At 41.9% G+C, this 21,622-nt stretch overlaps 1 protein-coding gene across 1 annotated transcript in view; it reads left to right on the top strand.

Moving 5' to 3' along the window:
* The window catches only part of Pkhd1 (PKHD1 ciliary IPT domain containing fibrocystin/polyductin), a gene marked incomplete at its 5' end in the record, with an annotated part of 436,563 nt that overhangs the window by 223,114 nt on the left and 191,827 nt on the right, over positions 1-21,622 (top strand). The window contains 2 exons of the mRNA XM_055605696.1: positions 8,835-9,012; positions 10,514-10,709. Coding sequence (XP_055461671.1) covers positions 8,835-9,012; positions 10,514-10,709 — 374 coding nt within the window. The remainder of the gene's footprint in view (positions 1-8,834; positions 9,013-10,513; positions 10,710-21,622) is intronic.

Genomic DNA, 21,622 nt, shown 5'->3' with positions numbered 1-21,622 from the left:
GTTTGCTATTTCGTGCTTACAGTGAAGATGTAAGCATTTAGCTTCCTGTTCATTCCACCACGTCTAACACATGCTACCATCCCACCCGACTACAATGGACTCTAACCATCCTATAGCCAAGAGCCAAAATAAACTCCTTCTCCTTCTTGTATAAGTTGCCTTGATCATGGTATTTTATCACAATAAGAGAAAAGTAATTAATGTATGTTCTGATCTATGGAGAGGAGCGGAGCTATTGACTGTGCAAGGTCACTGATGATACCAGTATCACTTGGCTGCTGTAGAGAAGAGCACTGAAGCTCTCAAGGAGAGGCTGCTGTTCATAAAGAAGAACTATGAGGAGGAAGTGAAAAGCTTATAATTCAAGATTTTCATTTTGGGGTGACTATGGAGGTAAATGTCCCTGAACACTAGCACTTGAGCAAGATCATGGTGGACCTCTGGGCCAATAGGATGAGTTGGCTCAAGAAAAGAAATGAAAGGTAGAAAAGCACTCATCACAGCATATTGAGAAGGGCATGACAGTGGTTGCTTCATAGTCCCCAGAGATTATAGCTGCTGCAATGACTTATGGAGCTTAGATTGTGCTTATGGAGCCACGAGGCATATCCTACTGCTTGGAGATTAATTTGACTAAAGTGAGATTTTACAACACAGCTAGGTATGTGTAGTTCCATCGTGCCTTGCTTATGGAGCTACTCAACTGGTTTTGCTACACATTGGTGAAACCTGCAAAGACATAGGCAAGTAGCATCATGAGGCCAAGAACTACGAGACCCTGTGAGACAAACATCACGGACTAGATGGATGATAAGCATCACCCACTTCTGCCTTTTGGAAGATGAGAAAGGCTTAAACCTGGGCAGTGGCACCATTATATAAATCTCACAGAAGATGGCTGTCTAGAGACTGCTACTATGCAGTCTATAATGAATAACTCCAAAATTCTGAAATACTAGGTAAGCAGAAGTAGGAAATCCTTCCAGGAACAAAGACTAGCAAAAGTCCAAAGGTCATTTAACATTAAAAAAAAAAAAATTAAGCTGCTTTCCAAAGTGGCTCAATTGACAGAACGTGGGTAGAATAGATGAGATGTGAGTTCATATGGAAAGCCCAGCAGTTTTAAAAATCATGACCTACTTCAAGCCCATCGATGGTTCATGCTGAAGAGGGTTTCCAACCACCACAGCCAAATGTATGAGTCATTTTGGTAGATATTATATTGCTTTGAGTTGACTTAATACATTCTGATAACCAATAATCAACTGTTAATTTTGATTAATAAGTTTGGAATTCTCCTGACACGTGTATGGTTTTCTGTATAGACACCTTTAATGGGGGAGAACTATGACAAAATAGTCAGCTTATTCTGACACACTAATCACTGAATGTTTAGTCATTCAACAGATATATTGTGAATTATTATTATGTGAAAGAATTTTATTTAATATTGTACATCAATAACTAGAAGTTCTGACACTTTGTTTATTCTCTTCTGGATTAGGTCTCGTAGTTCATTATTCAGTCTTTGTATCTCTCTAGAAACTGAAAGATCCAGTGCTGAAGATGAATCATAGAGAAATGTTCTTTGCTAGGCTTCTGTCTCAAAGCACAGCAGAGTAACATTAATAATGTCAGGGTCTTGTTCTCTCCAGTGGGATGGGTTTCAAGTAGGGGCAGTCTTTGGTTGAGCATTCCTTTAATCTTTGCTCCTTCTGTATCCCTAGACAGTTTGTAGGCAGAAAAGTTTAGGTTGAAGGTTTTGTGGGGGGTTAGTATCCTTTTTCCTCCACTGGAAATCCTGCCTGATGACAGGAGGTGTCACATTCAGGCTCCATAACCCCCACTGCTAGGAGTCTCAGCTAGGGTGGTCCCCTTAGAATTCCTGGGGCCTCCCCTATCAGAAGTCTCTGACATGTCCCAGAGATATCCCCTACTTCTAATTTTGTTTTCTCACTTGGCCCTCTCTCCCCTGCTCTGCCTACTCCTAATCCCCCACTCTGCTCCCCTCCCCATTGTCTTTTACCCACTTCCCTCCCTCCATCCACCTCTAAAGCCTATTTTATTTCCCCTTCTGAGTGAGATTCAAGCATCCTCCCTTGGGCCCTCCTTGGCTTCTCTGGGTCGGGAGATTGTAGCACGGTTATCCTGTACTTTATGGCTAATGTCCAGTTGTAATTGAGTACATACCATGCATGCTTTTGGGAGGGGTTGGGCTACTTCACTCAGAATCTTTTTTTTTTTTTTTTGCATGAGTGTAACTTTTATATACATATATATATATTATTTTTTTCACTTTATTCACTTTGTATCCCCCCATAAGCCTCCCAGTCCCACCCTCCCTACCCCTTCTTCATGCATGCCCCTCTCCAAGTCCACTGATAGGGGAGGTTCTCCTCTTCTTCCTTCTGATCTTAGTCTGTCAGATCACATCAGGAGTGGGTGCATTGTCATCTTCTATGGCCTGGTAAGACTGCTCTCCCCTCAGGGGGAGGTGATCAAAGAGCAGGCCTATCAGGTTGTGCCAGAGGCAGTCCCTCTTCCCATTACTATGTAACCCACTTAGACACTAAATTGCCATGGATTGCATCTGCACAGGGGTTCTAGGTTATCTCCATGCCTGGTACTTGGTTGGAGTATGGGTCTTTGGGAAGACCCCTGTGTTCAAATCTTCTAGTTCTGTTGCTCTCCTTGTGGGGTTCCTGTCCTCTCCATAATCTACTATTTCCCACTTCTTACATAAGATTCCATGCACTCTGCCCAACAGTTGGTCATAAAATCTCAGCCTCTTTGATAGTCTGCAGGGCAGAGCCTTTCAGAGGTCCTCTGTGGCAGGTTCCTAGGTTGTTTCCTTCTTTCTTCTTCTTCTGATGTCCATCCTCTTTGCCTTTCAGGATGGGGATTGAGCGTTTTAGTCAGAGTCCCCTCTCTTGAAGAATCTTTTCTAATTCCAGCCATTTTCTGCAAAATTCAAGATGTTCTTGTTTTTGATAGCTGAGTAGTATTCCACTGTGTAAATGTACCACATTGTCTTTACTCATTCTTCAGTTGAGGCTCATCTAGGCTGTTTTCAGTTCCTGGCTATTATGAATAAAGCTGCTGTGAACATAGTTGTGGTATGGTAGAGCATCTTCTGGGTATATGACCAGGAATAGCATAGCTGGGTCTTGAGGTGGAACTATTTCCAATTTTCTGAGAAAGTGACAGATTGATTTCCACATTGTTTTTTATAAGTTTTCACTCCCACCAGCAACAGAGGCGTGTTCCCCTTTCACAACAACCTTGCCAGCATGTGCTGTCCCTTGAGTTTTTGATCATAGTCATACTGAGGGATGTAAGATGGAATTTCAGGGTCATCTTGATTTGCTTTTTTCTGGTGACTAAGGATATTGAAATTTTCTTTAAGTATTTCTTCACCATTCCCTGTTTACCTCTGTATCCCATTTTTAATTTGGTTATTTAGTTTATTGGTGTCTAATTTCTTAAGTTCATTTTATACTTTGGATATTAGCCCTCTGTTGGATGTAGCTTCTGTGAAGATTTTTTCCCATGCTGTTGGCTGCCATTTTGTCCTATTGACAGTGTACTTCGGTTTGCAGAGACGTTTCAGATGAACTGTGGAGAATCCTGTTCCAAATTGGTCCATGGTGCTCACTAGAGCCAACGCATGCATCTCTTTGGTGTTCCTTGCTTCAAACTTATCCCTCCTCTTATCAGTTTGTTTTACATTTATATCTTAGGTGTCTTTTTATTTTTCAGTGTATTTATTAGGTTGAGAAATTATGCTGTATACTCCCAGGATTCATGTCTCCAACCAGAAGTTATCTAACTAAGACGACGATACATAACAAATAGCTAAGAAAGAAAGTTCATCATTCTAAAGACTTTTCTAAATATTGTAGTTTCATCTAGGTGTGGTTACGCAGGCATACCTGCTGTCCTCGCTGTAGGGAGGCTGGGATTAAGAATTCAAAGCTGGACTGCAAAGTAAGTTTGAGGTCAGCCTCGCCTGTATGATGAGACCCTGTCTCAAACGCTAATAATACTTAATAATATAATATTAAAAATGTACTTATAAAACTCTACAAATGGGACATGAATGCATCATTAATTGGGAACAGGGACAGGAGGCAATGCTATGAGGGAGTCTAGATTTTGGATTCTCAGTTGGAGCAAACCTTCATGTTTATTTTGATTCGAAGAATTTAAGTCAAGACCTGTCCAGTAATTCTAACATAAATCCTAGTAGAGATGGAGAAGGTAAACCCTAAATATCTAAAGCCTAAAGATGGAAAATGCTTTCCTTCAGGTTTATAATGATCCAGGTAATACTGCATAGGCAAATTCTGGTTTTGAATAGTTCTTTTATTCCAAATGCCCAGAGGGTTTTTTTTTTTTTTTAATCCTGCTTATTTTACTAACGAGAGAATCAAATATGTTTAATGTCACATAAACTTTCTGGGTCAATATTCTGCAGAATGAAAGCATATTGTCAAGTTTTCAAATGACAGAATCTCACAAATAACCTTCTTTGACATGCTGAACTATTGGCAGGTAGCCACACATACACCATAGTAACTCAGGAGGGATCAGAAAATCCCAAGCTTACTGAAACATTATGAAACCGTCTTTGTGATTTTATTTTGTAACAAGATTGGGTGATTTTCAAATGCTTACTTTGTAGATAGCAGTTTTGTCTCGGTGTCAAAAGGCTGATTCATGTCACAGTTTAGGCATTCAAATACATGGTAAGAAATCAAGAATCCATTGTCTCCATGGTGGTAGAAATGAAGCTAAAATCTAAAGGGCTAGTACAGTCCCAAGTTCTCACACTAATGTATATAATTTACCTTTGTATTTTACATCTAACTTTTTGCATTTTATTCTAACTTGCAAAAGCATGTCTTTTTTATTTTTTAAAGTATTAATTAGTTTATTTACTTTGTATCCCATCTGGAGATCCCTCCCTTAATCCCTCCCAATCCCACCTTCCCTCCCTCATCTCCTCCCATGCCCCTCTCCAAGTCTACTGATAGGGGAGGTCATCCTCCCCTTCCATCTGACCCTAGCCTATCAGGTCTCAGGTCTCATCAGGACTAGCTGCATTGTCCTCCTCTGTGGCCTGGCTCCCCCACCAGTGGAGGTGGTCAAAGAGCCAGCCACTGAGTTTATGTCAGAGATAGTCCCTATTCACCTTACTAGGACACCCCCTGTTCACCTTACTAAGACACCAACTTGGATACTGAGGTGCCATGGGCTACATCTGAGCAGGGTTTTTGGTCCTTGGTTGGAGTCTCAGAAATGACCCCTGTGCCCAGATATGTTGGTTTTGTTGCTCTCCTTGTGGAGCTCCTGTCCTTTCCAGGTCTTACTATCTCCCCCTTCTTTCATAAGATTCCCTGCACTTTGCCCAAAGTTTGGTTATGAGTCTCAGCATCTGCTTTGATACACTGCTGGGCAGAGTCTTTCAGAGGCCCTCTGTGGTAGGCTCCTGTCCTGTTTCCTGTTTTCTCCCTCTTCTGATGTCCATCCTCTTTGCCTTTCTGAATGGGGATTGAACATTTTAGCCAGAGTCCACCTTCTTGATTAGTTTATTTCGGTGTACAGATTTTAGTAGGTTTATCCTATATTATATGTCTAATATCCACTTATGAGTGAGTATATACCCTGTGTGTCTTTCTGCTTCTGGGCTACCTCACTCAGTATGATCTTTTCCAGTTCCCATAATTTACCTGCAAATTTCATGATTTCTTTGTTTTTTATTGCTGAGTAGTATTCCATTGTGTAAAAGCATGTCTTATTTCTTTTTGTTTATTTGAAAAAAATCTTAATCTGCTTCCCATTGCTGTGTTAAAAGAGCATGGGGAATAAAGGGTTTATTTGTTTTACGGGTTCCTATCGCATTCTGTCATGAAGGGAATTCAGGGCAGAAACCTGGAAGCAGAAACTGAAGCAGAAGCCACGAGGAGTGCTACTTACCACTTTGCTCCCAGGGCTCGCTAAGTTTGCTTTCTTAGACACTTCCTGACCACTTGGCCAGGAGTGACACCACTCATAGTGAACCGGGCCCTTCACATCAGTCATTAATCAAGAAAATGCCCCGCAGACTTGTCTACAAACCAGACTTAAGGTGGTGTTCTCACAGTCAAGGTTCTGTCTTTCCAGAGGCCCCCAGCTTGTGTTGAGCTGACAAAACTAACCAGAATAGACGGAATCTCTCTGTGTCCCAGGGAGACCTGCAAACTGAGATTCTCCACTTCAGTCTCCTGCTTGTCCCAGTATTTAATATTCCCCTTTTCATCTAGGTGTGGTGGTACATCCCAATAATTTCAAGAAGTTATGAGGCGAAGGTAGGGAGTCATTTGAACTTGGGAGTTCATGGCAAGTTTGATGATGTAGCAAGAACTCTCTCTCTCATACAAGTGTTTTCTTTACATTATACCATAGGGCTATAGTCTGATATATTCAAGTTCCATCTTACTGTGAGAATTATTTACCATCTTTGTCTCATTCCCTTTTATTTCAAGAGCTTAATTATCTGCTTGAGGCTAAATGCCATGCTGAAAGGTCCTTGTGAAATCTAAGCAAAGGGATAAAAGCATCTGTATGTTTATTGAAAATTTAAAAATCTTTTCCTTCAGGAGTGGCTGCATTGTCATCTTCTGTGGCCTGGTAAGGCTGCTCCCCCATCAGGGTGGGTGATCAAAGAGGAGGCCAATCAGTTTATGTCGAAGGCAGTCCCTCTTCCCATTACTATGGAACCAACTTGGACACTGAACTGCCATGGGCTACGTCTGTGCAGGGGTTGTAGGTTATCTCCATGGATGGTACTTGGTTGGAGTATGAGTCTCTGGAAAGACCCCTGTGTTCAGATTTTTTGGTTCTATTGTCCTTCTTGTGGAGCTCCTGTCCTCTCCAGATCTTACTATTTCCCATTTCTTTTATAAGATTCCATGCACTATGCCGCTCCTGATGAGATCTGATAGACTAGGATGAGAAGGAAGGAGAGGAGGACCTCCCCTATCAGTGGACTTGGGGAGGGGCATGCGTGAAGAAGAGGAAGGGAAGGTGGGATTAGAAGGTGAGGAGGGAGCAGTTTACAGGGAGATACAAAGTGAATAAAGTGTAATTAATAAAAGTTAAAAAAATCTTTTCCTTTTTAGTTTTTTAACTTATTTTTCTAGTATTAACTTTTGATTAAATGTACTTATGTCCTATCCTTCTCACTTTTCCAGAAGACTCTCTACACTTCACCCAATGTTTGACTCTGAGTCTCAGTCTCTGTTTCCATCTGCTGCTGGGTGGAGCCTCTCAGAGGACAGCTATGCTTGGCTCATGTCTGTGAGCACAGCAGAATATCATTAATAGTGTCAGGGGTTGACTCTCTTACATGAGGTGGGTCTCAGGGTGGACCAGGCATTGGTTGCTCTGGAGAAGGATCAAGGACCTGTCAGTGACAGGAGCTCCACCAGAAGACCATCAGAGCCAACTAACCAAGTCCCAGAGGGGTGTGTGGAGGCTGAAGCACCATCCAAGGACCATGCATAGACTGGACCTAGGCCTTTTACACAGAAGTAGCAGATGGGCTGCTCAGGATTCATGTGGGTTCCCTAGTAAGAGGAGCTGGGGCTGACTCTGACATGGGCTCTGTTGCCTGCTTTTTGATCACTTATTTCTGATGGGGCTGCCTCACCAGGCCTTAGGGAAAGAGGACAAGCTCAAACCTGATGCAACTTGATCTGGGGTAGGTAGATAGGGGGCTCCCCTTTTCTGAGGATGGATTATACAGAATGACCGGGGGATCCAGGCACTACCATGTTCTACCTCAGTTTCCCTATTTGGTAAAATGAAGCTCTGTATATAACCCTTTCTAAAGGTTAGCAAGCTGGCACAGATTGCTTTTGGAAGGGCCTAGCCAAATAGTCTGCATTTTATGACGAGCATGATAAGCAGCAATGTGTACGGAGCCCTGTGCTGACATGGAAGCCACCAAAGGGAAGAAAGAGGAATGGCTGACTGGGGATTAGTACATCAAGGTGTAGCAGTGGCAGTGTGTTCTGTGCAGGAGGCCAAAACCTGGGAGAGACGCCAGGATCTTTATTCCAGGAAACACTACTGAAGCCATTTTCCCTGGGCAGTTGGAGAAGGGTACTGAACAGTTTAGTGCATCCGGTTCTGGACTCATGAAAGCTCCTTTGGGGATATCAAATTCCTCAAAACAACATGTTTTCTATTGTTAACAAGCTTGCTACATGACAAAATTTTTACTGTACACATTTGTTAAATTATATTTTATCCTGGCACATGTGGATTCATTAAGGAAACATTTATTGGTGGTTTCAGATACTAGTGTCACTTGTTTATTTCCAGAGCTGCAGTATAATGTATGTATGTTTGTATGTATGTATGTATGTATGTATGTATGTATGTATGTATGTATGTGTGCATGCATGGCTTCTGGTGGAAATCTCTTAGTGGGTTGTTTTGACCTACATAGATTATGACCTTCATAGATACATAGGTAGAAGCTGCATGGCATAATCAGCCGGAAATCATTCAGATGATGATAAAATTACTGTGAATTACTTGAATTGTTAATTTACTATTGTTGCTTTACTGTTAATTGCTGTAATTAATTTTTTAAAACTGTATTCATATGTGTGGTGCCCGTGGATTCCAGAAGACAGAGTTGAATCCCCTGGAACTGTAGTTACATACAGTTGTTAGCTGCCCTTGGGGTACTAAGGGTCAAACCCAGGGCCTTTGGAACTGCTGAGCCCCTGTGTTGGAACTCTTACTGACTTTTTTTTTTTTTTCTTTTTAATTCACTGTAGAGTTAAGGGCCTTGGCGTTCCTCAGAATTTAACTTTGACTGACAGCAGAAATAAGACAACCACTGCCAGGTATGTTGAAGACACGCTGTCTAACTACCATGGCTGGATGGCTCTACTCTTGGATCAAGAGACCTACTCACTGAAGTTCCAGGGCCCTTGCACAGATAGATCTTTGCAGGTAACCCTGTCTTGCCAATTTCTTTACACACTTAGGGTCTCGTACCGGTACTTCTGTGAAGGAATGGGCTGTCAATATTACCTGACGCTCATGAAGGAAGCTGCTTTGGCGTTTTGCTAGATGGTTTGTTAACTTGAAATGTTCAGTACTTAAATCCCGTTGTGAATGCGAAACTACTTCTTCTAGAAATGTTAAATTAAGTAATTTGATGAGAAGTAGCCTTCAAGCATTTTATATGATTTTTTTTTACAAAGATAGGTCATAACCTCACTCCTGTTACAAAGGCTAGAAGCCAGAGAAATTTTCTTTTTTTTCTTTCTTCTTCTTTTCTTCTTCTTCTTCTTCTTTTTTTTTTTTTTTACAATTTATTCATTGTATATCCAATTGTAGCCCCCTCCCTCAACTCCTCCCAGTTCCACCCTCCCTTCCTCTTCCTTCATATCCCCTTGCCTTAGTCCTCTGAAAGGGGGGTTGGGGGGGGGGGCTTGTCCCCTGCTCTCTGCTCCTATCTTATCAAGTCTCCTCAGGAATGCCTGGATCCTCTTCCCCTGTGGTCTGGCAAGAGAAAATTTCTTATCCGGGCATTTACATGTTTCATACTGCCACCCTGTGGCTCAAAATAAATTTGCAAAGAGATCTGTCTTCATGCTTCTCCAGGCAGAGCTCGATGTAAAGAACCAAATTACTGGGGTAATAGCTAGGTAGAAAGTGGGCACGTTTTTTCACATTGATAAGGACAGCAACAACAACGAATAAGACATGAAATAAAATTTAAAGGGAAAAGGTAGTCCAATTTCTTTAAGCATATTTCCCTCTCACCCATGGTGAGAGAGGACTAGCCTTCCATCTATCTGCTTGTCTTCGCTGTCGCTGGGTTTACCATGAAGGATACCTCACTTTGCTCTTGGTGGCTTTAGCATGAGAACACTTGAGGGGATCTCCCCAACGCTAGGGTGGTAGGATAATGATGGGGTTCAGCTGCCTTGGCCCAGCTCTCTTCTGCCTTTGGGCCTAGGGAAGTCTTTGCGTGCTCTAGACTGGTTCAGTGAGATTAACAATGGCTGGGCTCTCAGGGGTTGGATGAGTCAAAGGAATGGTGCCTTATGGTGTGGCACGCGCCTCAGCTGTGTCAGCTATTGCTGTTGCTAAACACACACACTTACCAAGCTTACCTCTCTCTGCCGTGAGGAGAGCTGGGAAGGGACTGTAGACTTGACCGTTTCTCTCACCGCTGTTTGGCCTGAGAGAGCCAATTCCCTTGTCTGTGCGTGGTTTCCTCGTCAGTTAACAGTGGTTACGAACAAGGGGAAGCCCATGACTTTTTTTTTTTTTCAGTCTTCACATTTAATGAATTTGTAACCAGAGCTCGATTTTCCTATGAGGGAGATTCAAGTAGGCCTGTTTGCCACACAGATTGTGCCTCTTGGCGTAGCTGGTGCTAAATGACTCCTTTTGAGGGCTCTCCTCACTCATCAACGTGTTTTTTGCCCCCTCACTTCAGTACTCAGCAACGTTTGACAGCTTTGCCCCCAGGAACCACCTTCTGCTGCTGCACGGGGACCTACCACCTTATCCTGACATCCTCATCAGATGTGGGAGTCGCGTGGGTCGGTCACTTTCATCTCTTCCTTTGCCCAGTCAGGACAGAGGCTGTGACTGGTTCTTCAACAGCCAGTTGCGGCAGCTCACCTATCTGGGTAAGTGGCATTTTTGAGGGCATATGGTGGGAAGTTTCTTTTTTCTTTTTTTTTTTTTTTTAATTTCAGCATTTGCACTGTGAAATAAATATAAAGGGGACAGCTGTGCTGTTCATTGCAATTAAATGGGCAGGCTCTAAATTCAGATCATGTGGGTTTAAATCTCAATTTCAAGACTCAGTGGGTATCGGGTGATAAATAGCTATTCTACATCTTATTTGTAACATCATAATAGGACCTTCAAAGGGTGTGTGATTAAATAAATGGAGGCATGTAAAAACTCTTTATCCAGTGCTTAATCTGTATTGTGCTTAATAAGTATTGTGATATTAATATTTTGATTGATTTTTAAGGTAGCATTCTGTTTGTAGCAAAACAATGGCAAATTAAATCTTTTCTCAGATGGGGCTGGAGGGATGGCTCAGCAAATGCTTGCTGCTCTTACAGAGGACCCGAGTTTGCTACCCAGCACAACTGTCTGTAACTCTGGCTCCAGGGGATCCAAGGAGATCTAGCCTCTGCAGGCATGACATGCACATCCACAAAGCCATATGAAGACACACATGTACATATGTAATTGAAAATGAAGACTGCTGGGAGAGTCCATTTCACTCTAGTTAGAATGGCTGTCATCTAGAAAACAACAAATCCTGGCAAGGATGTGTGAGAAGGAGAAAGCCTTATTCGTGTCTGCAGGGAGTGCAAAGTAGTGAAGGCTTTATGGAAATCAGTATGAAGGCTTGTCCAAAAAAATAAAACCAGAATTACTATATGACCAAGATACCAAGATATGAAAGAATTGTAGATCAGCATGCGAGAGATTCTTGTTCGCCTGTGTTTATTGCTTTACTATTGTCAATAGCTAGGAAATGGAATCAACCTGGCTTTCCACCAACAGAGAAGTGTAAAGAGAAAATGTGATAAAATAGATAGACTCAATTTTATTTATCTCTGAGGAAGAAGGATTCAGTCATGACACTCCGAGGAAGATATGTGGAACAGAGATCATTATGCTGAGCTAAATAAGCCCAGATCTAGAAAGACAAATATCACTTTTCTCTCAGATGTAAAATTTAGATGTGTGTGTGTGTTTTTGTGTCTGTGTGTGTGTGTGATAGAAGTAGAAAAGAGGACTATGAGAGAGGAGGAAGTGTTCTAAATGGAGGGGAGATAGGAACAAGACAGTGTAATGGAATATGTAGGTCATGAAGGTAGAATAGGTGGTAGAGGGGAGGGGACAGTAAGAGGGACAGAGGTGGGAGAGTGAATGAGAACAGTCTAATTATGCATATATATGGAAAGTCACAATAAACGTCATTTCTTTGTTTGCTAATTTAAACATAAAGATCAACCCAACCAACCAACTAGTACTGTACCTATGAAGATGATGGGCTGTCTGATAGTGGCCACAGACACAGGAAACAGCAGAGAATATCTGCTCCTGCCAGTGAAGGTTAACACTGATGTGGCGTGTGAGAAGAGAAACCCTGGAGAATTGCAGAGGTTAGGGAACAAGATGGTATGAGATACAGAGCCATGGACTGGAGGAGAGCAGGGTAGGCAGTGCCTAGATCAGGATTAGTAGCAGGAGGAAGGAACCTGATACCCTCTGTCCTTGTAATCTTGTCTGCAGACAGAAGGATTTCTTTACTTTCTCAAGCACATGCTTTATAGCATTCTCAGTGTTAGTCTTAGAATTGTCCCTTTCTTGACTTCCTGGAGTTTATGTGGTTTTAGTTTTCTATTCCAAATGTCCTTATTTGTCACTGAGGACCATGGTGTACACGCGTATCAGCCTCACCAGTTCACAAATACGATTTAATAAAATGATGGTCATCATATAGATGACTATTTCACTATAAGATATTTCACTAGTTAGGTCCTTACTTTCGTTTAATTGTTTAGTTTTTGTGACATTTTAGGGTCTAGAGGCAACACCACCTTTTGTGCAAGAAAGAGGATCTGATAACATGGGCTTCTGCAATAATGGTTTTGTTATAAATTGTTCTTAATAGATTCTGACAAATTCAGGGAGCCTGGTTGACACAGCAAGTCGTAGCTCCTGCCACCCCAGAGTTAGCCCCAAGGATAGTACCTAGTAAACAATTGCCCTGGGTCACTTGTCTTTGCCACTTGTCTATAACCATATGAAAACTGGGTCTGACCTATTAAAAGAGAGCTCTGCCACTATTGGATTATAATAGCAATGAAGGGAGAGTTGGTGCTTTTCTCCTATTAAAAAAACTTACTAACAAATGCATTAAAATATATGTTCCTTGCACTGAATTTAAGCATCCATATTTCACTCCTAATATGAACTAATCAAATGATAGTCATCATATAAATGACTATTTCAATAGAAGACATTTCATTATGTAGGTAGATTTTACTACCAAACACTTTTTTTTTTTTTTTTTTTTTTGTATCATAATATCCTCATAGCCTTTCCTTTCCCTATGATTTGGAAAAGAAAAAGGAAGCCACACAGGGTTGAACTTAGAGACCCTTGATCCTTGCAGAGGATGCCTGGTAGGAGTTTGTGTGGTCAGTTTTACCTCCTTTCTACTCTGAGTGAATGAGGCAGATGAGTGATTACAGCCACTTAGGTTTCCATTTCTTGTCTGGAATTGAGGCTTGCGGTGTTCCCCATATTAACTCCCATGCAGCTACATTTGCTATGTACATTTGACCATACTTATGGTTATCATCGGTGTAAAGGAATGTGGTGGGTAGACTACCATGCATCCTACAGACCTGTGTGTATTCCCCAATATCCTAAAAGCAGTGTGTTAATTATTGTATCTGGCATCCCAACATGACCCATAGGAAGTATAGTTCTAGACTTGTGTTGCACATTTGATAAATTAGCTAGGTCCTTACTTTTATTCAATTATTTAGGTGGTTGGGTTTTTTTTTGTTTGTTTGTTTGTTTGTTTGTTTTTTGCTACCTTTGGGATTAGCGTTAGGATAATTTACGTAAAATATGGAAATCGAGACTTTACAGCCATATGCTAGGATGCAAAACATTAGAAGAGTTTCACATATACAATTCTGGCTTTATTATAAGAAACTGCTCAACCTTCTCAGGTGTACCCCGTCACAGGTCAGCTTTTTCCCTTGGGTTGTTCTCTCACTTAGCTGCTGTTTCCTTCTGAGGCAACTTCTGTGACAACTGGGTGGATTTCATTCGTTACCTACTTCTCTTTTATTAGTATTATTATTTTTTTCATGCAGTATACATTGACCATATTTTCCCTCCTTAATTCCTCCCAGATTCTACCCCCATCACCCTCACCCACACAACTTCACTATCTTTCCCAAGCCCCACCAATAACAAAAAAATAAAAAAAAACCTGAACAAACAAGTTCTAATAAATAATAGAAACCAAAACAAACAAACAAACAAACAAACAAACAAACAAACAAACGGAGTACAGAAAATTATGGAGTCTATGGTTCTTGGTGCAAGTTGAGATTTTGTGTCTGGGTCCCTTTTTCTGTGCTGGAACTGTGTTTTCTTTGGACAGTAAGTGCTTCTAAGTGGATGATCTTCTGCATTGTTTCTTTGCAACGTTACCACATCCCTAGTAGGAAGGGTGGAAGGGTGTTTTGTTTTGTTTTGTTTTTGTCACAATTAATGACATCTCTCCTGCTTACCTTCAATGCATGAGACTAAAGGTCTAACCTTATGTAGGCCCAAGCAGAACGAGAAAAAGAATTGAACCCAGGCATTCTAGCTCCTGGCTCTGCACCCTCCACTAGAGTGTGCTACCAACTAAGTAATCATTGATCACCAACCAAAAAGGATAGAGAAGGGGCCTCTAGGCAGGCTGTGGAAGAAAACTTCTCACTGGTCCCCAGCGGCAGTGAAAAATATGCCATATTTTGACCCTGCCATTTCTCTTTTCCAGGTAGGCTAGTTTTGTCTTTGTTCAGCAAACATCTTTATAGAATGCTGGTTTTCCAGAGAGCTCGTGGCCAGTGCTTGGGGCCTAGGGTTTTAATCAGTGGCTCGCTGGCTGCTTTACCTAGGGCCTGGTGTTGTAATCACTCCATGCCTCAGCACCTTCATTTCTACAAGGAGGTTAAGAATATTTACTTGTCTCTTGGAAATGTGCTACAAAGCATTCAAATATATTAAAACTTGCTTAGCATAATGTGTTACTCTGGTAAAAAAAATCTTTCTCAATGGACTATTTCTCTTTTCTGTCCATTAATGAAATCTTCATTTCAGTGTACTCACTGTAACTTTTTTATTTTAATTTTGCATGTTGGGGTGTGCTCAGGCACATGTCTATGGGTGTACATTTGTGAATATATGTGGGGTCCAGAGGCCAAATTTAGGTGTCATTCCTCAGGTGCCATCCACCTTGTTTTCTAAGACTGGAGCTCTGAGTGGCCAGGAATGTCACAATTATGATAGATTGGCTGGCCTGTGAGCCTTGGCGATCTAGTTCATCTGCCTCTGTCTCCCCAGTGCTGATTACTAGTGCACATTCCCATTCTTACCATTTTTTATGTGGGTTCCCTGTGCTTACACGGCAAACATTTTACCAACTGAGACATCTCCCCAGCCCTGTAATGTGTTGTTTTTTTTTTTTTTTTTTTCCTTTTATAACTGGATTTTATGTTACTTATAGTCTGTGGTCATATGATATTAATGGCATGCTTCTGTGATGGGAAATTTAAGTAAGTGTTACACACTTACTTACATATCTCTTATGAAGAGAGTGGTTGAGATTGCCTTTTCAAAGCTATTGAAAATCTTGCACAGGGAGGCATTTGGAAGAGAGAAGAGGCCTGATGCAGAAGTGGTATTTGATGTGATGAGCTATGAGAAATTGCAGTTCCCAGCTCTAACTTCCAAGCCATGCTTGGGAACACACATAACTGTAAAACAGGCATTCTTTCCCGTTTGCTAGTCAGGAGTCAAATTCAGCAATTTGACCACAATTTCTCTGCCCACAGTTTGACTTGACAGCTCCTGCCTCTGCCTTACCGTACCACTTTCTTGCTGCTGTCTTCTCCCCACCCCCAGGAATGTCTCAGTTCATGGTGAACTATTTTTATTTTTTAGTTACATTAACGCTATGAAATAATTAGTCAGCTAATTAATCTGGTTTACAAGCTTTGTAGGATTCTTCAGCTGTCAGTCAGGCCCAGGCCTGAGGCCTCCATCTAGTCTCATCTCCCTTGCCCATGTGATTCTCGTTGCCATGGCTACTGGCTACATCTGCTGACACCCCACTCTCTATTTATTGCTTAATTAAGAATTTCATGCTCAGCCCTTATCTGCCTCTAAGAACAAGTGCACACTGTTAAGAAATTCCAAATTTAGGCCCAGACACAAGGAAAGCCTTTCTTACGGACTTGGCTGTGTGGTGCCTCTCTAACGATCCTCTCAGCATCCCAGCCGCCACCCTTCAATCAAAAATCATTAAATGGGGCAGAGATAATGAGCATGTAGCATATCAAAAGAAGGATGTTTGCTTGGTCCAAAGGAGGGAAAGCTGCTAGGCTCCATGCTCAGCAACACTTCAAAGGGAGATGAGGGCCCTCATCACTGGGGCCCGATAAAGCCTCATTTGTTCTGGGCTTGACTTATGCAGAAGGTCTCTCATGTCAGACCATACAGCAGACTGGGTTTCCCCCACTTCTTGCCTTCTCCTCTCCTGCCCCCTCCCCGGCCTTCCGCATGCTCGTGTGTCAGCACTTAGGCAGCTGGGTCCCCCAAAGCATCAGGCCAAGCGTATAATCACTGACTCCCCACTCACAATGGCCACTTGTAGGGAGGTGGCCAGGAGGAGGTCTTCATCACAATAGGAACACAATTATTGCAGCTGCTAGGGAGGGCTATGGTTCTTCCTGTAGAAATATAATAAGGCTGGCCCAAACCAGGAGGTGAAGGCTGGCGGGAGGTGGCGCGGGGGTGAGAGGAGTGGAGAAAACAATCTTGACTTGATTATTCATATTCTGACTCTTGGAAGCCCGATGTGGAGCCAGTGGGGTTCCAGCAGCTGCTCCCACACAGACCCTCCTAATAATTGTACATTCTGTCAAGGGTCAACTTACTTTTGACCCTGTCCTTTTATATTGGTAAAAGGCTCTTTAGGGCAAACTGTTGGGTTGTGGCAGGGTGCATTAAATACCCAGCGCCCCCACCCACCCCTTGCTTTATTCCCCCCCGCCACCAACCAGCAGTCTGTGATAAATTCATATCAGATGCTTTGCCATTCACAGTTGCTGTCCTGAATTCACACAGCCCCCTGAGCAGAGCAGAGACTGCTACTGAGCTGGGATATTGTGCGAGGCAGCAGCTGAGGGCACACCTGCAGGCTCAGAGGCTCCCATGCCACCACCTTCTGACTGGACAGAAAACAAAACCAAAACATATCTTGGCAGAGCAACCAATGCATGTGTCCAAATGTTCCCTTCCCCAAGATAAAGGCTTTCTATGTGCTGAGGACCTGGGGGGTTGTGGTCTGCGAAAGCAAGCATGATGTGGCTAGAAGGACAGATGGATTTTGTTCTGCGTGCTGAGTTTCTTTGGGGAACTCAAGTCACGCTGCACAGATGGACTAGATATCTGCCTGCCAATGTGGAAGACTTCGAAAATAATGATGCTTTCTTGAGTTTGAGGTTAGGTTCATGACCATGCTTGCCTTCTAGCTCTCTCATTTTCAAAGCAGTCAGAGCACTGGCTTCTGTTTGGACTCCTCTATGCTTCTGTGGGTCTGAAGTTTCCCATACTCTACCTGGAGAAGGAATGCTGTGGGAATATAAGGAGACAGGATTGAACTGCTCTCCAGAACTCCTGGGAACATCTCTTGGAAGAGCAGAATCATAATCTTTCACAATGCTGTAGCCTTCCCCATGCCGAAGGCCTCTAAGGCAATCCAGAGCATTCTAGTTAATAAATTAATTTACATTCTTATAGAAAACTCATTCTCCAAAGATTCCAAAGGGCTTTACCATTAAGATAGCTGACTGACTTGAAAATGTACCAACCTTTATAGTTCAAAAAAAAAAATCTAGATAGTAAAACAGGAACTTAGGATAGGAAAAGGGATTCTTTGCTTCTTGGTTAGAAGCCTCTGCTCCAAAAGAAAAAAAAATCAAGAGAGGGAACAAACCAAGAGACAGAGCAGAGAGAATGAAGGAAGGAAGGGATGGAGAAAGGGGGAGAGAAAGAGGTGGAAGAAAGGAAGGGAGAGAGACAAACTTAGACAAATGATTACAGATATGAGTGCCAGGGTTAGGAAGATTATTCTCAGTGCTGCTAAGTGGTAGACCTTAACTGAACAGGCCACAGGTGGGGTAACCTCTATTACAATACAGCTGTTCCGGTTCTAGGTACAATGTCGCTTGTTTTCTAGTATCTTACTTTCTTTTCAAAAACTAAGGGTGACTGCTCAGCCTGGTAAACCAATTCTTCTGTCTGTAAGGACACCCCTGTACATCCTAGCTGATACTATGATTCTTAAATTTTATACATGTGACCAGTACCCTTAAACTTTTGTCACAGTCATTTCTCCTTTTGTTGACTGCTCAGCTGCCACAGACTCCTGAGACCCAGGCTCGCAGGTGTGAGCTCTCACATTGAGCCCTTTCATCACATTCTCATGCCTTCTGTATTATTTGTTTAATATTTAAAACCAGCTCTTAAATTGTTATATTTAAACAACATAACCTTTTTACATGCAGTGCTATCTCTAAAATCACAGAACTTAGTGGGATATTTGTTTCTTTGGAAAATAACTTAAAACCAATAGCCATTGAAAGACATGTTTTGTTATGAAAATCTTTACTACACATGCGTTTGGGGATGATAGTGTGGCTTGCAAATTTTTTGTCTGATTTTTTTTTTCTAGTGAATGTTGTGAACCCATGTTTTCCCCCCCCCATCAGAGTCACTCCCTTTAGTTGATAGGAAAACCTGTTCCCAAGTACAAACTCATATTGTTGGTAGAGTCCAAGAAAAACTGTACAGTATTAAAAATAGTATTTTTAAAACTTACCTTCTGAGCAATCAGAATACTCATTCTCAGGTCCTTCTGTAAATTCCTTTCTTTTTTTGGCTGTAGGAGGGCCCAAGATATTGCAAATGTCTCCATAAACTGTGGTACATTGTTCTGTGTCAGACTCATAATTATTATTGTTCTGTACATTAATTAAGATGGTTTAATGAGCTAACTCTCAGGACTATGATTAATGCAGACATATCTGTCAGTCTTGATTAAGTTATTAAAAAAAATAATAGCAGCTGTCCATGAGTGACTCTTACTGGGGTTAGGGGAAGGCCCTAACAAGATTTTTCTCTATTTTTGTAAGGACCTTTAAAGGATCATGGGTTGTGAGGGCAAATGTGACTTCCATAGCTTCTCAGTGATGCTGAAAGCAGGCAAAAGAATCATCCTGTGACTCAAGCCACCTTGGTATATCCATTGGCAAGCAAGCCTTTTCTGCAGCTAAGTCAGGGAAATCAACTTCTGGGGCGGGCATGAGGTCAAGTTCAATGCTCAGGGAAGGAATGTGAAGCAGACCCTAAGGGAAGAGATAGATATGGCAGTCATGGCAGCCAAAACGGGAACATGGAGAGAGAGAACCAAATACATCTGTCTTAGGAAGCCGGTTCTAAAGGGCACTGCCAAACTTTCCTTTTTAGAATAGATAGGTGCTTCCCTTCCCTTCCAAAATATCAAAAGTACCTTAAGCTTGCTTAAGAGCAGAGTGGGAAGTATTTATTTGTTTTTCCTCTTATTTTGGGGACTCTAGACAGGACAACATTCACCAGGCACAGCATTTTAACTTGTGGGTTCTCACCACCTGGTTAGTTGTATAATTGTATTCTTTTTCTCTTCCCAGGAGCCATTTTCTTAAGAAAAAAAAATGCCCTTCTTTTTCTTAGATGTCTCTGTTTATAGCAGGCTTACATCATACAGCACTTACCAGAATAACTTGACAACCAATGATCCTAAGACTGTTTTTGAGGACCAGCTCCTATAATCTGGGAAGGATCAACAATGGGGCTTCTCTTATAAACAAAGATGATTAGCCAACCGCATATTACAAATACAAATTGAAAATCACAAGCATGAAGAAGACATGTGCACAATATCACAGCTTGGATAAAGCCTTTAAACTCTTCCCAAGTCAATACCTTTACTATTTAATGATTTTCATCCTTCCTCCTCTTTATTCACATTGGAAGTGACATTTCATATTCACAGTCTTTCCGGGTTAAGACACTTAGTGAACTCAAGCAGATCTCCTTAAATTGTGTAATACTATTACCCCTCTTGATGAGATGCAGGTGCGGAAGAAGCATCATGCCTGAACACAATTTCTGGAGCCTCTTAAACTGGGGCCAAGAATGAAGAGAATGTCATGATGGCGGTCCAACAGCAGCTACTATTTGCTTCCTGTGTGCCCTGTTGGCTCACATTGCTTCACCAAATGACCCTATAAAACAGATAAGTTTCTTCCCTCCCACCTTTCATATTCTGAGGTTGTGAATGAGAGTCAGAAATGTCGACTAACTTGTAAGTTCCTATGTAGGAATGGGAAGAACCAGGATTCATATCTCTGCATTTCCTACCCTCCTGTGTTGCCTCTTCTGCCTTTGCAATTTCTGAGACTGTTTTGTCATCTGACCCATGTGTACACACTCTGAGGCAGCTCCAGACGGTCATTTACCACAGAACTTTGGGAAACCAGAGTCTTGTGATTCCCCCTCCCTCCCCCCAGCTGCTTAACACTTTTCTTTGTCTTCTCTGATCCTTTCAATCTTGTCCTCCTATCTGAGGGACATTCTCACACTTAATAAAGCAGGCAAGAGGCTTTCAGTATGCTTTCACATTTGCAGTGTCTGGGTATGGAATTACGCTGGAGGGGTGTGTGTAGAGGGGTTCATATGGTGGGTGGGTGTGTAGAGGGGTTCATATGGCAGGTGGGTTTGTAGAGGGGTCATAATGGAGGCGGGTGTCGTAGGGTAGCATCAGCTGGTGCCCGGTCCAGGCGTCATCCCTTACTGCAGTGGGATGAGCTACTGGCAGGATAGAATACAAGAGCAAAAAGCCTTGGTCTGCTAAGAATGGTTCCCAGATGGGAAAGGAAGGAAAAGAAGGGACAAAGTGAATGCTTGGGAGTTGGTGTGTTAAGGGTCCATCCTTCAGCTTTGGGCCTAATCCCATGGTAACCACAGTGAACAGATATGGGTGGTGACATTTTCCATTCAAGGCCTTTGGGATGCATGAATGGCTTTTCCTCTATAATTTTTTTGATCTATATAATAGGGAGAATAATTACTATTTTATTCCTCAACCTATTTCTCTTATGCATTTTTTAAGGGGTTGATATTTTAAAGTATCTGAAAAGCTTAGTAAATATCTTCTGATATGCACCTACTACTTCCTACTACTTCTTTCCTTACCTCAGGCTCTGTCATAGGAAACAGACCTTGTGTGCACTGAACACACATGTCCAAGTGTCATGAAGTCTATGCTATTTGGAAATCATGAAATAAGAATGACTTTCATAACACCTTTAAATGATCTTCATTTCTCTTGTCAGAATTTCCTGGTTTTTTTCTTTCTGGTTTGTCTTTCTTAGCGATTGATTGGGTGATGTCATTTAATGCCGAGTTCTTACAAAAAGGTGTTATATCTTTGCCATTTTTCCATGTTTCCTAATGATATTTTGTCCATATTGTCTTTTAAAAGCCAGACTCACAGCACATGTGTGTGTAATCCTACTCAGGGTTTCTATGGTAAGATGGAAGGCAGGGACAGAATTCTCCAAAAGCTTGTGGGTTAGTTAGTATGGCATGTACAACAGAAAAACTAAGAGTCCTTGCTTGTATCAAGCAAAGTACAAAGTGAGAACCAATACATGAGGTTATTGGCCATCTTCCA

The sequence above is a fragment of the Psammomys obesus genome, unplaced genomic scaffold (assembly GCF_907164565.1).
Source record: "Psammomys obesus unplaced genomic scaffold, mPsaObe1.curated_primary_1811, whole genome shotgun sequence".
Lineage (NCBI taxonomy): Eukaryota > Metazoa > Chordata > Mammalia > Rodentia > Muridae > Psammomys > Psammomys obesus.
This window is presented reverse-complemented; position numbering and strand designations above follow the sequence as displayed.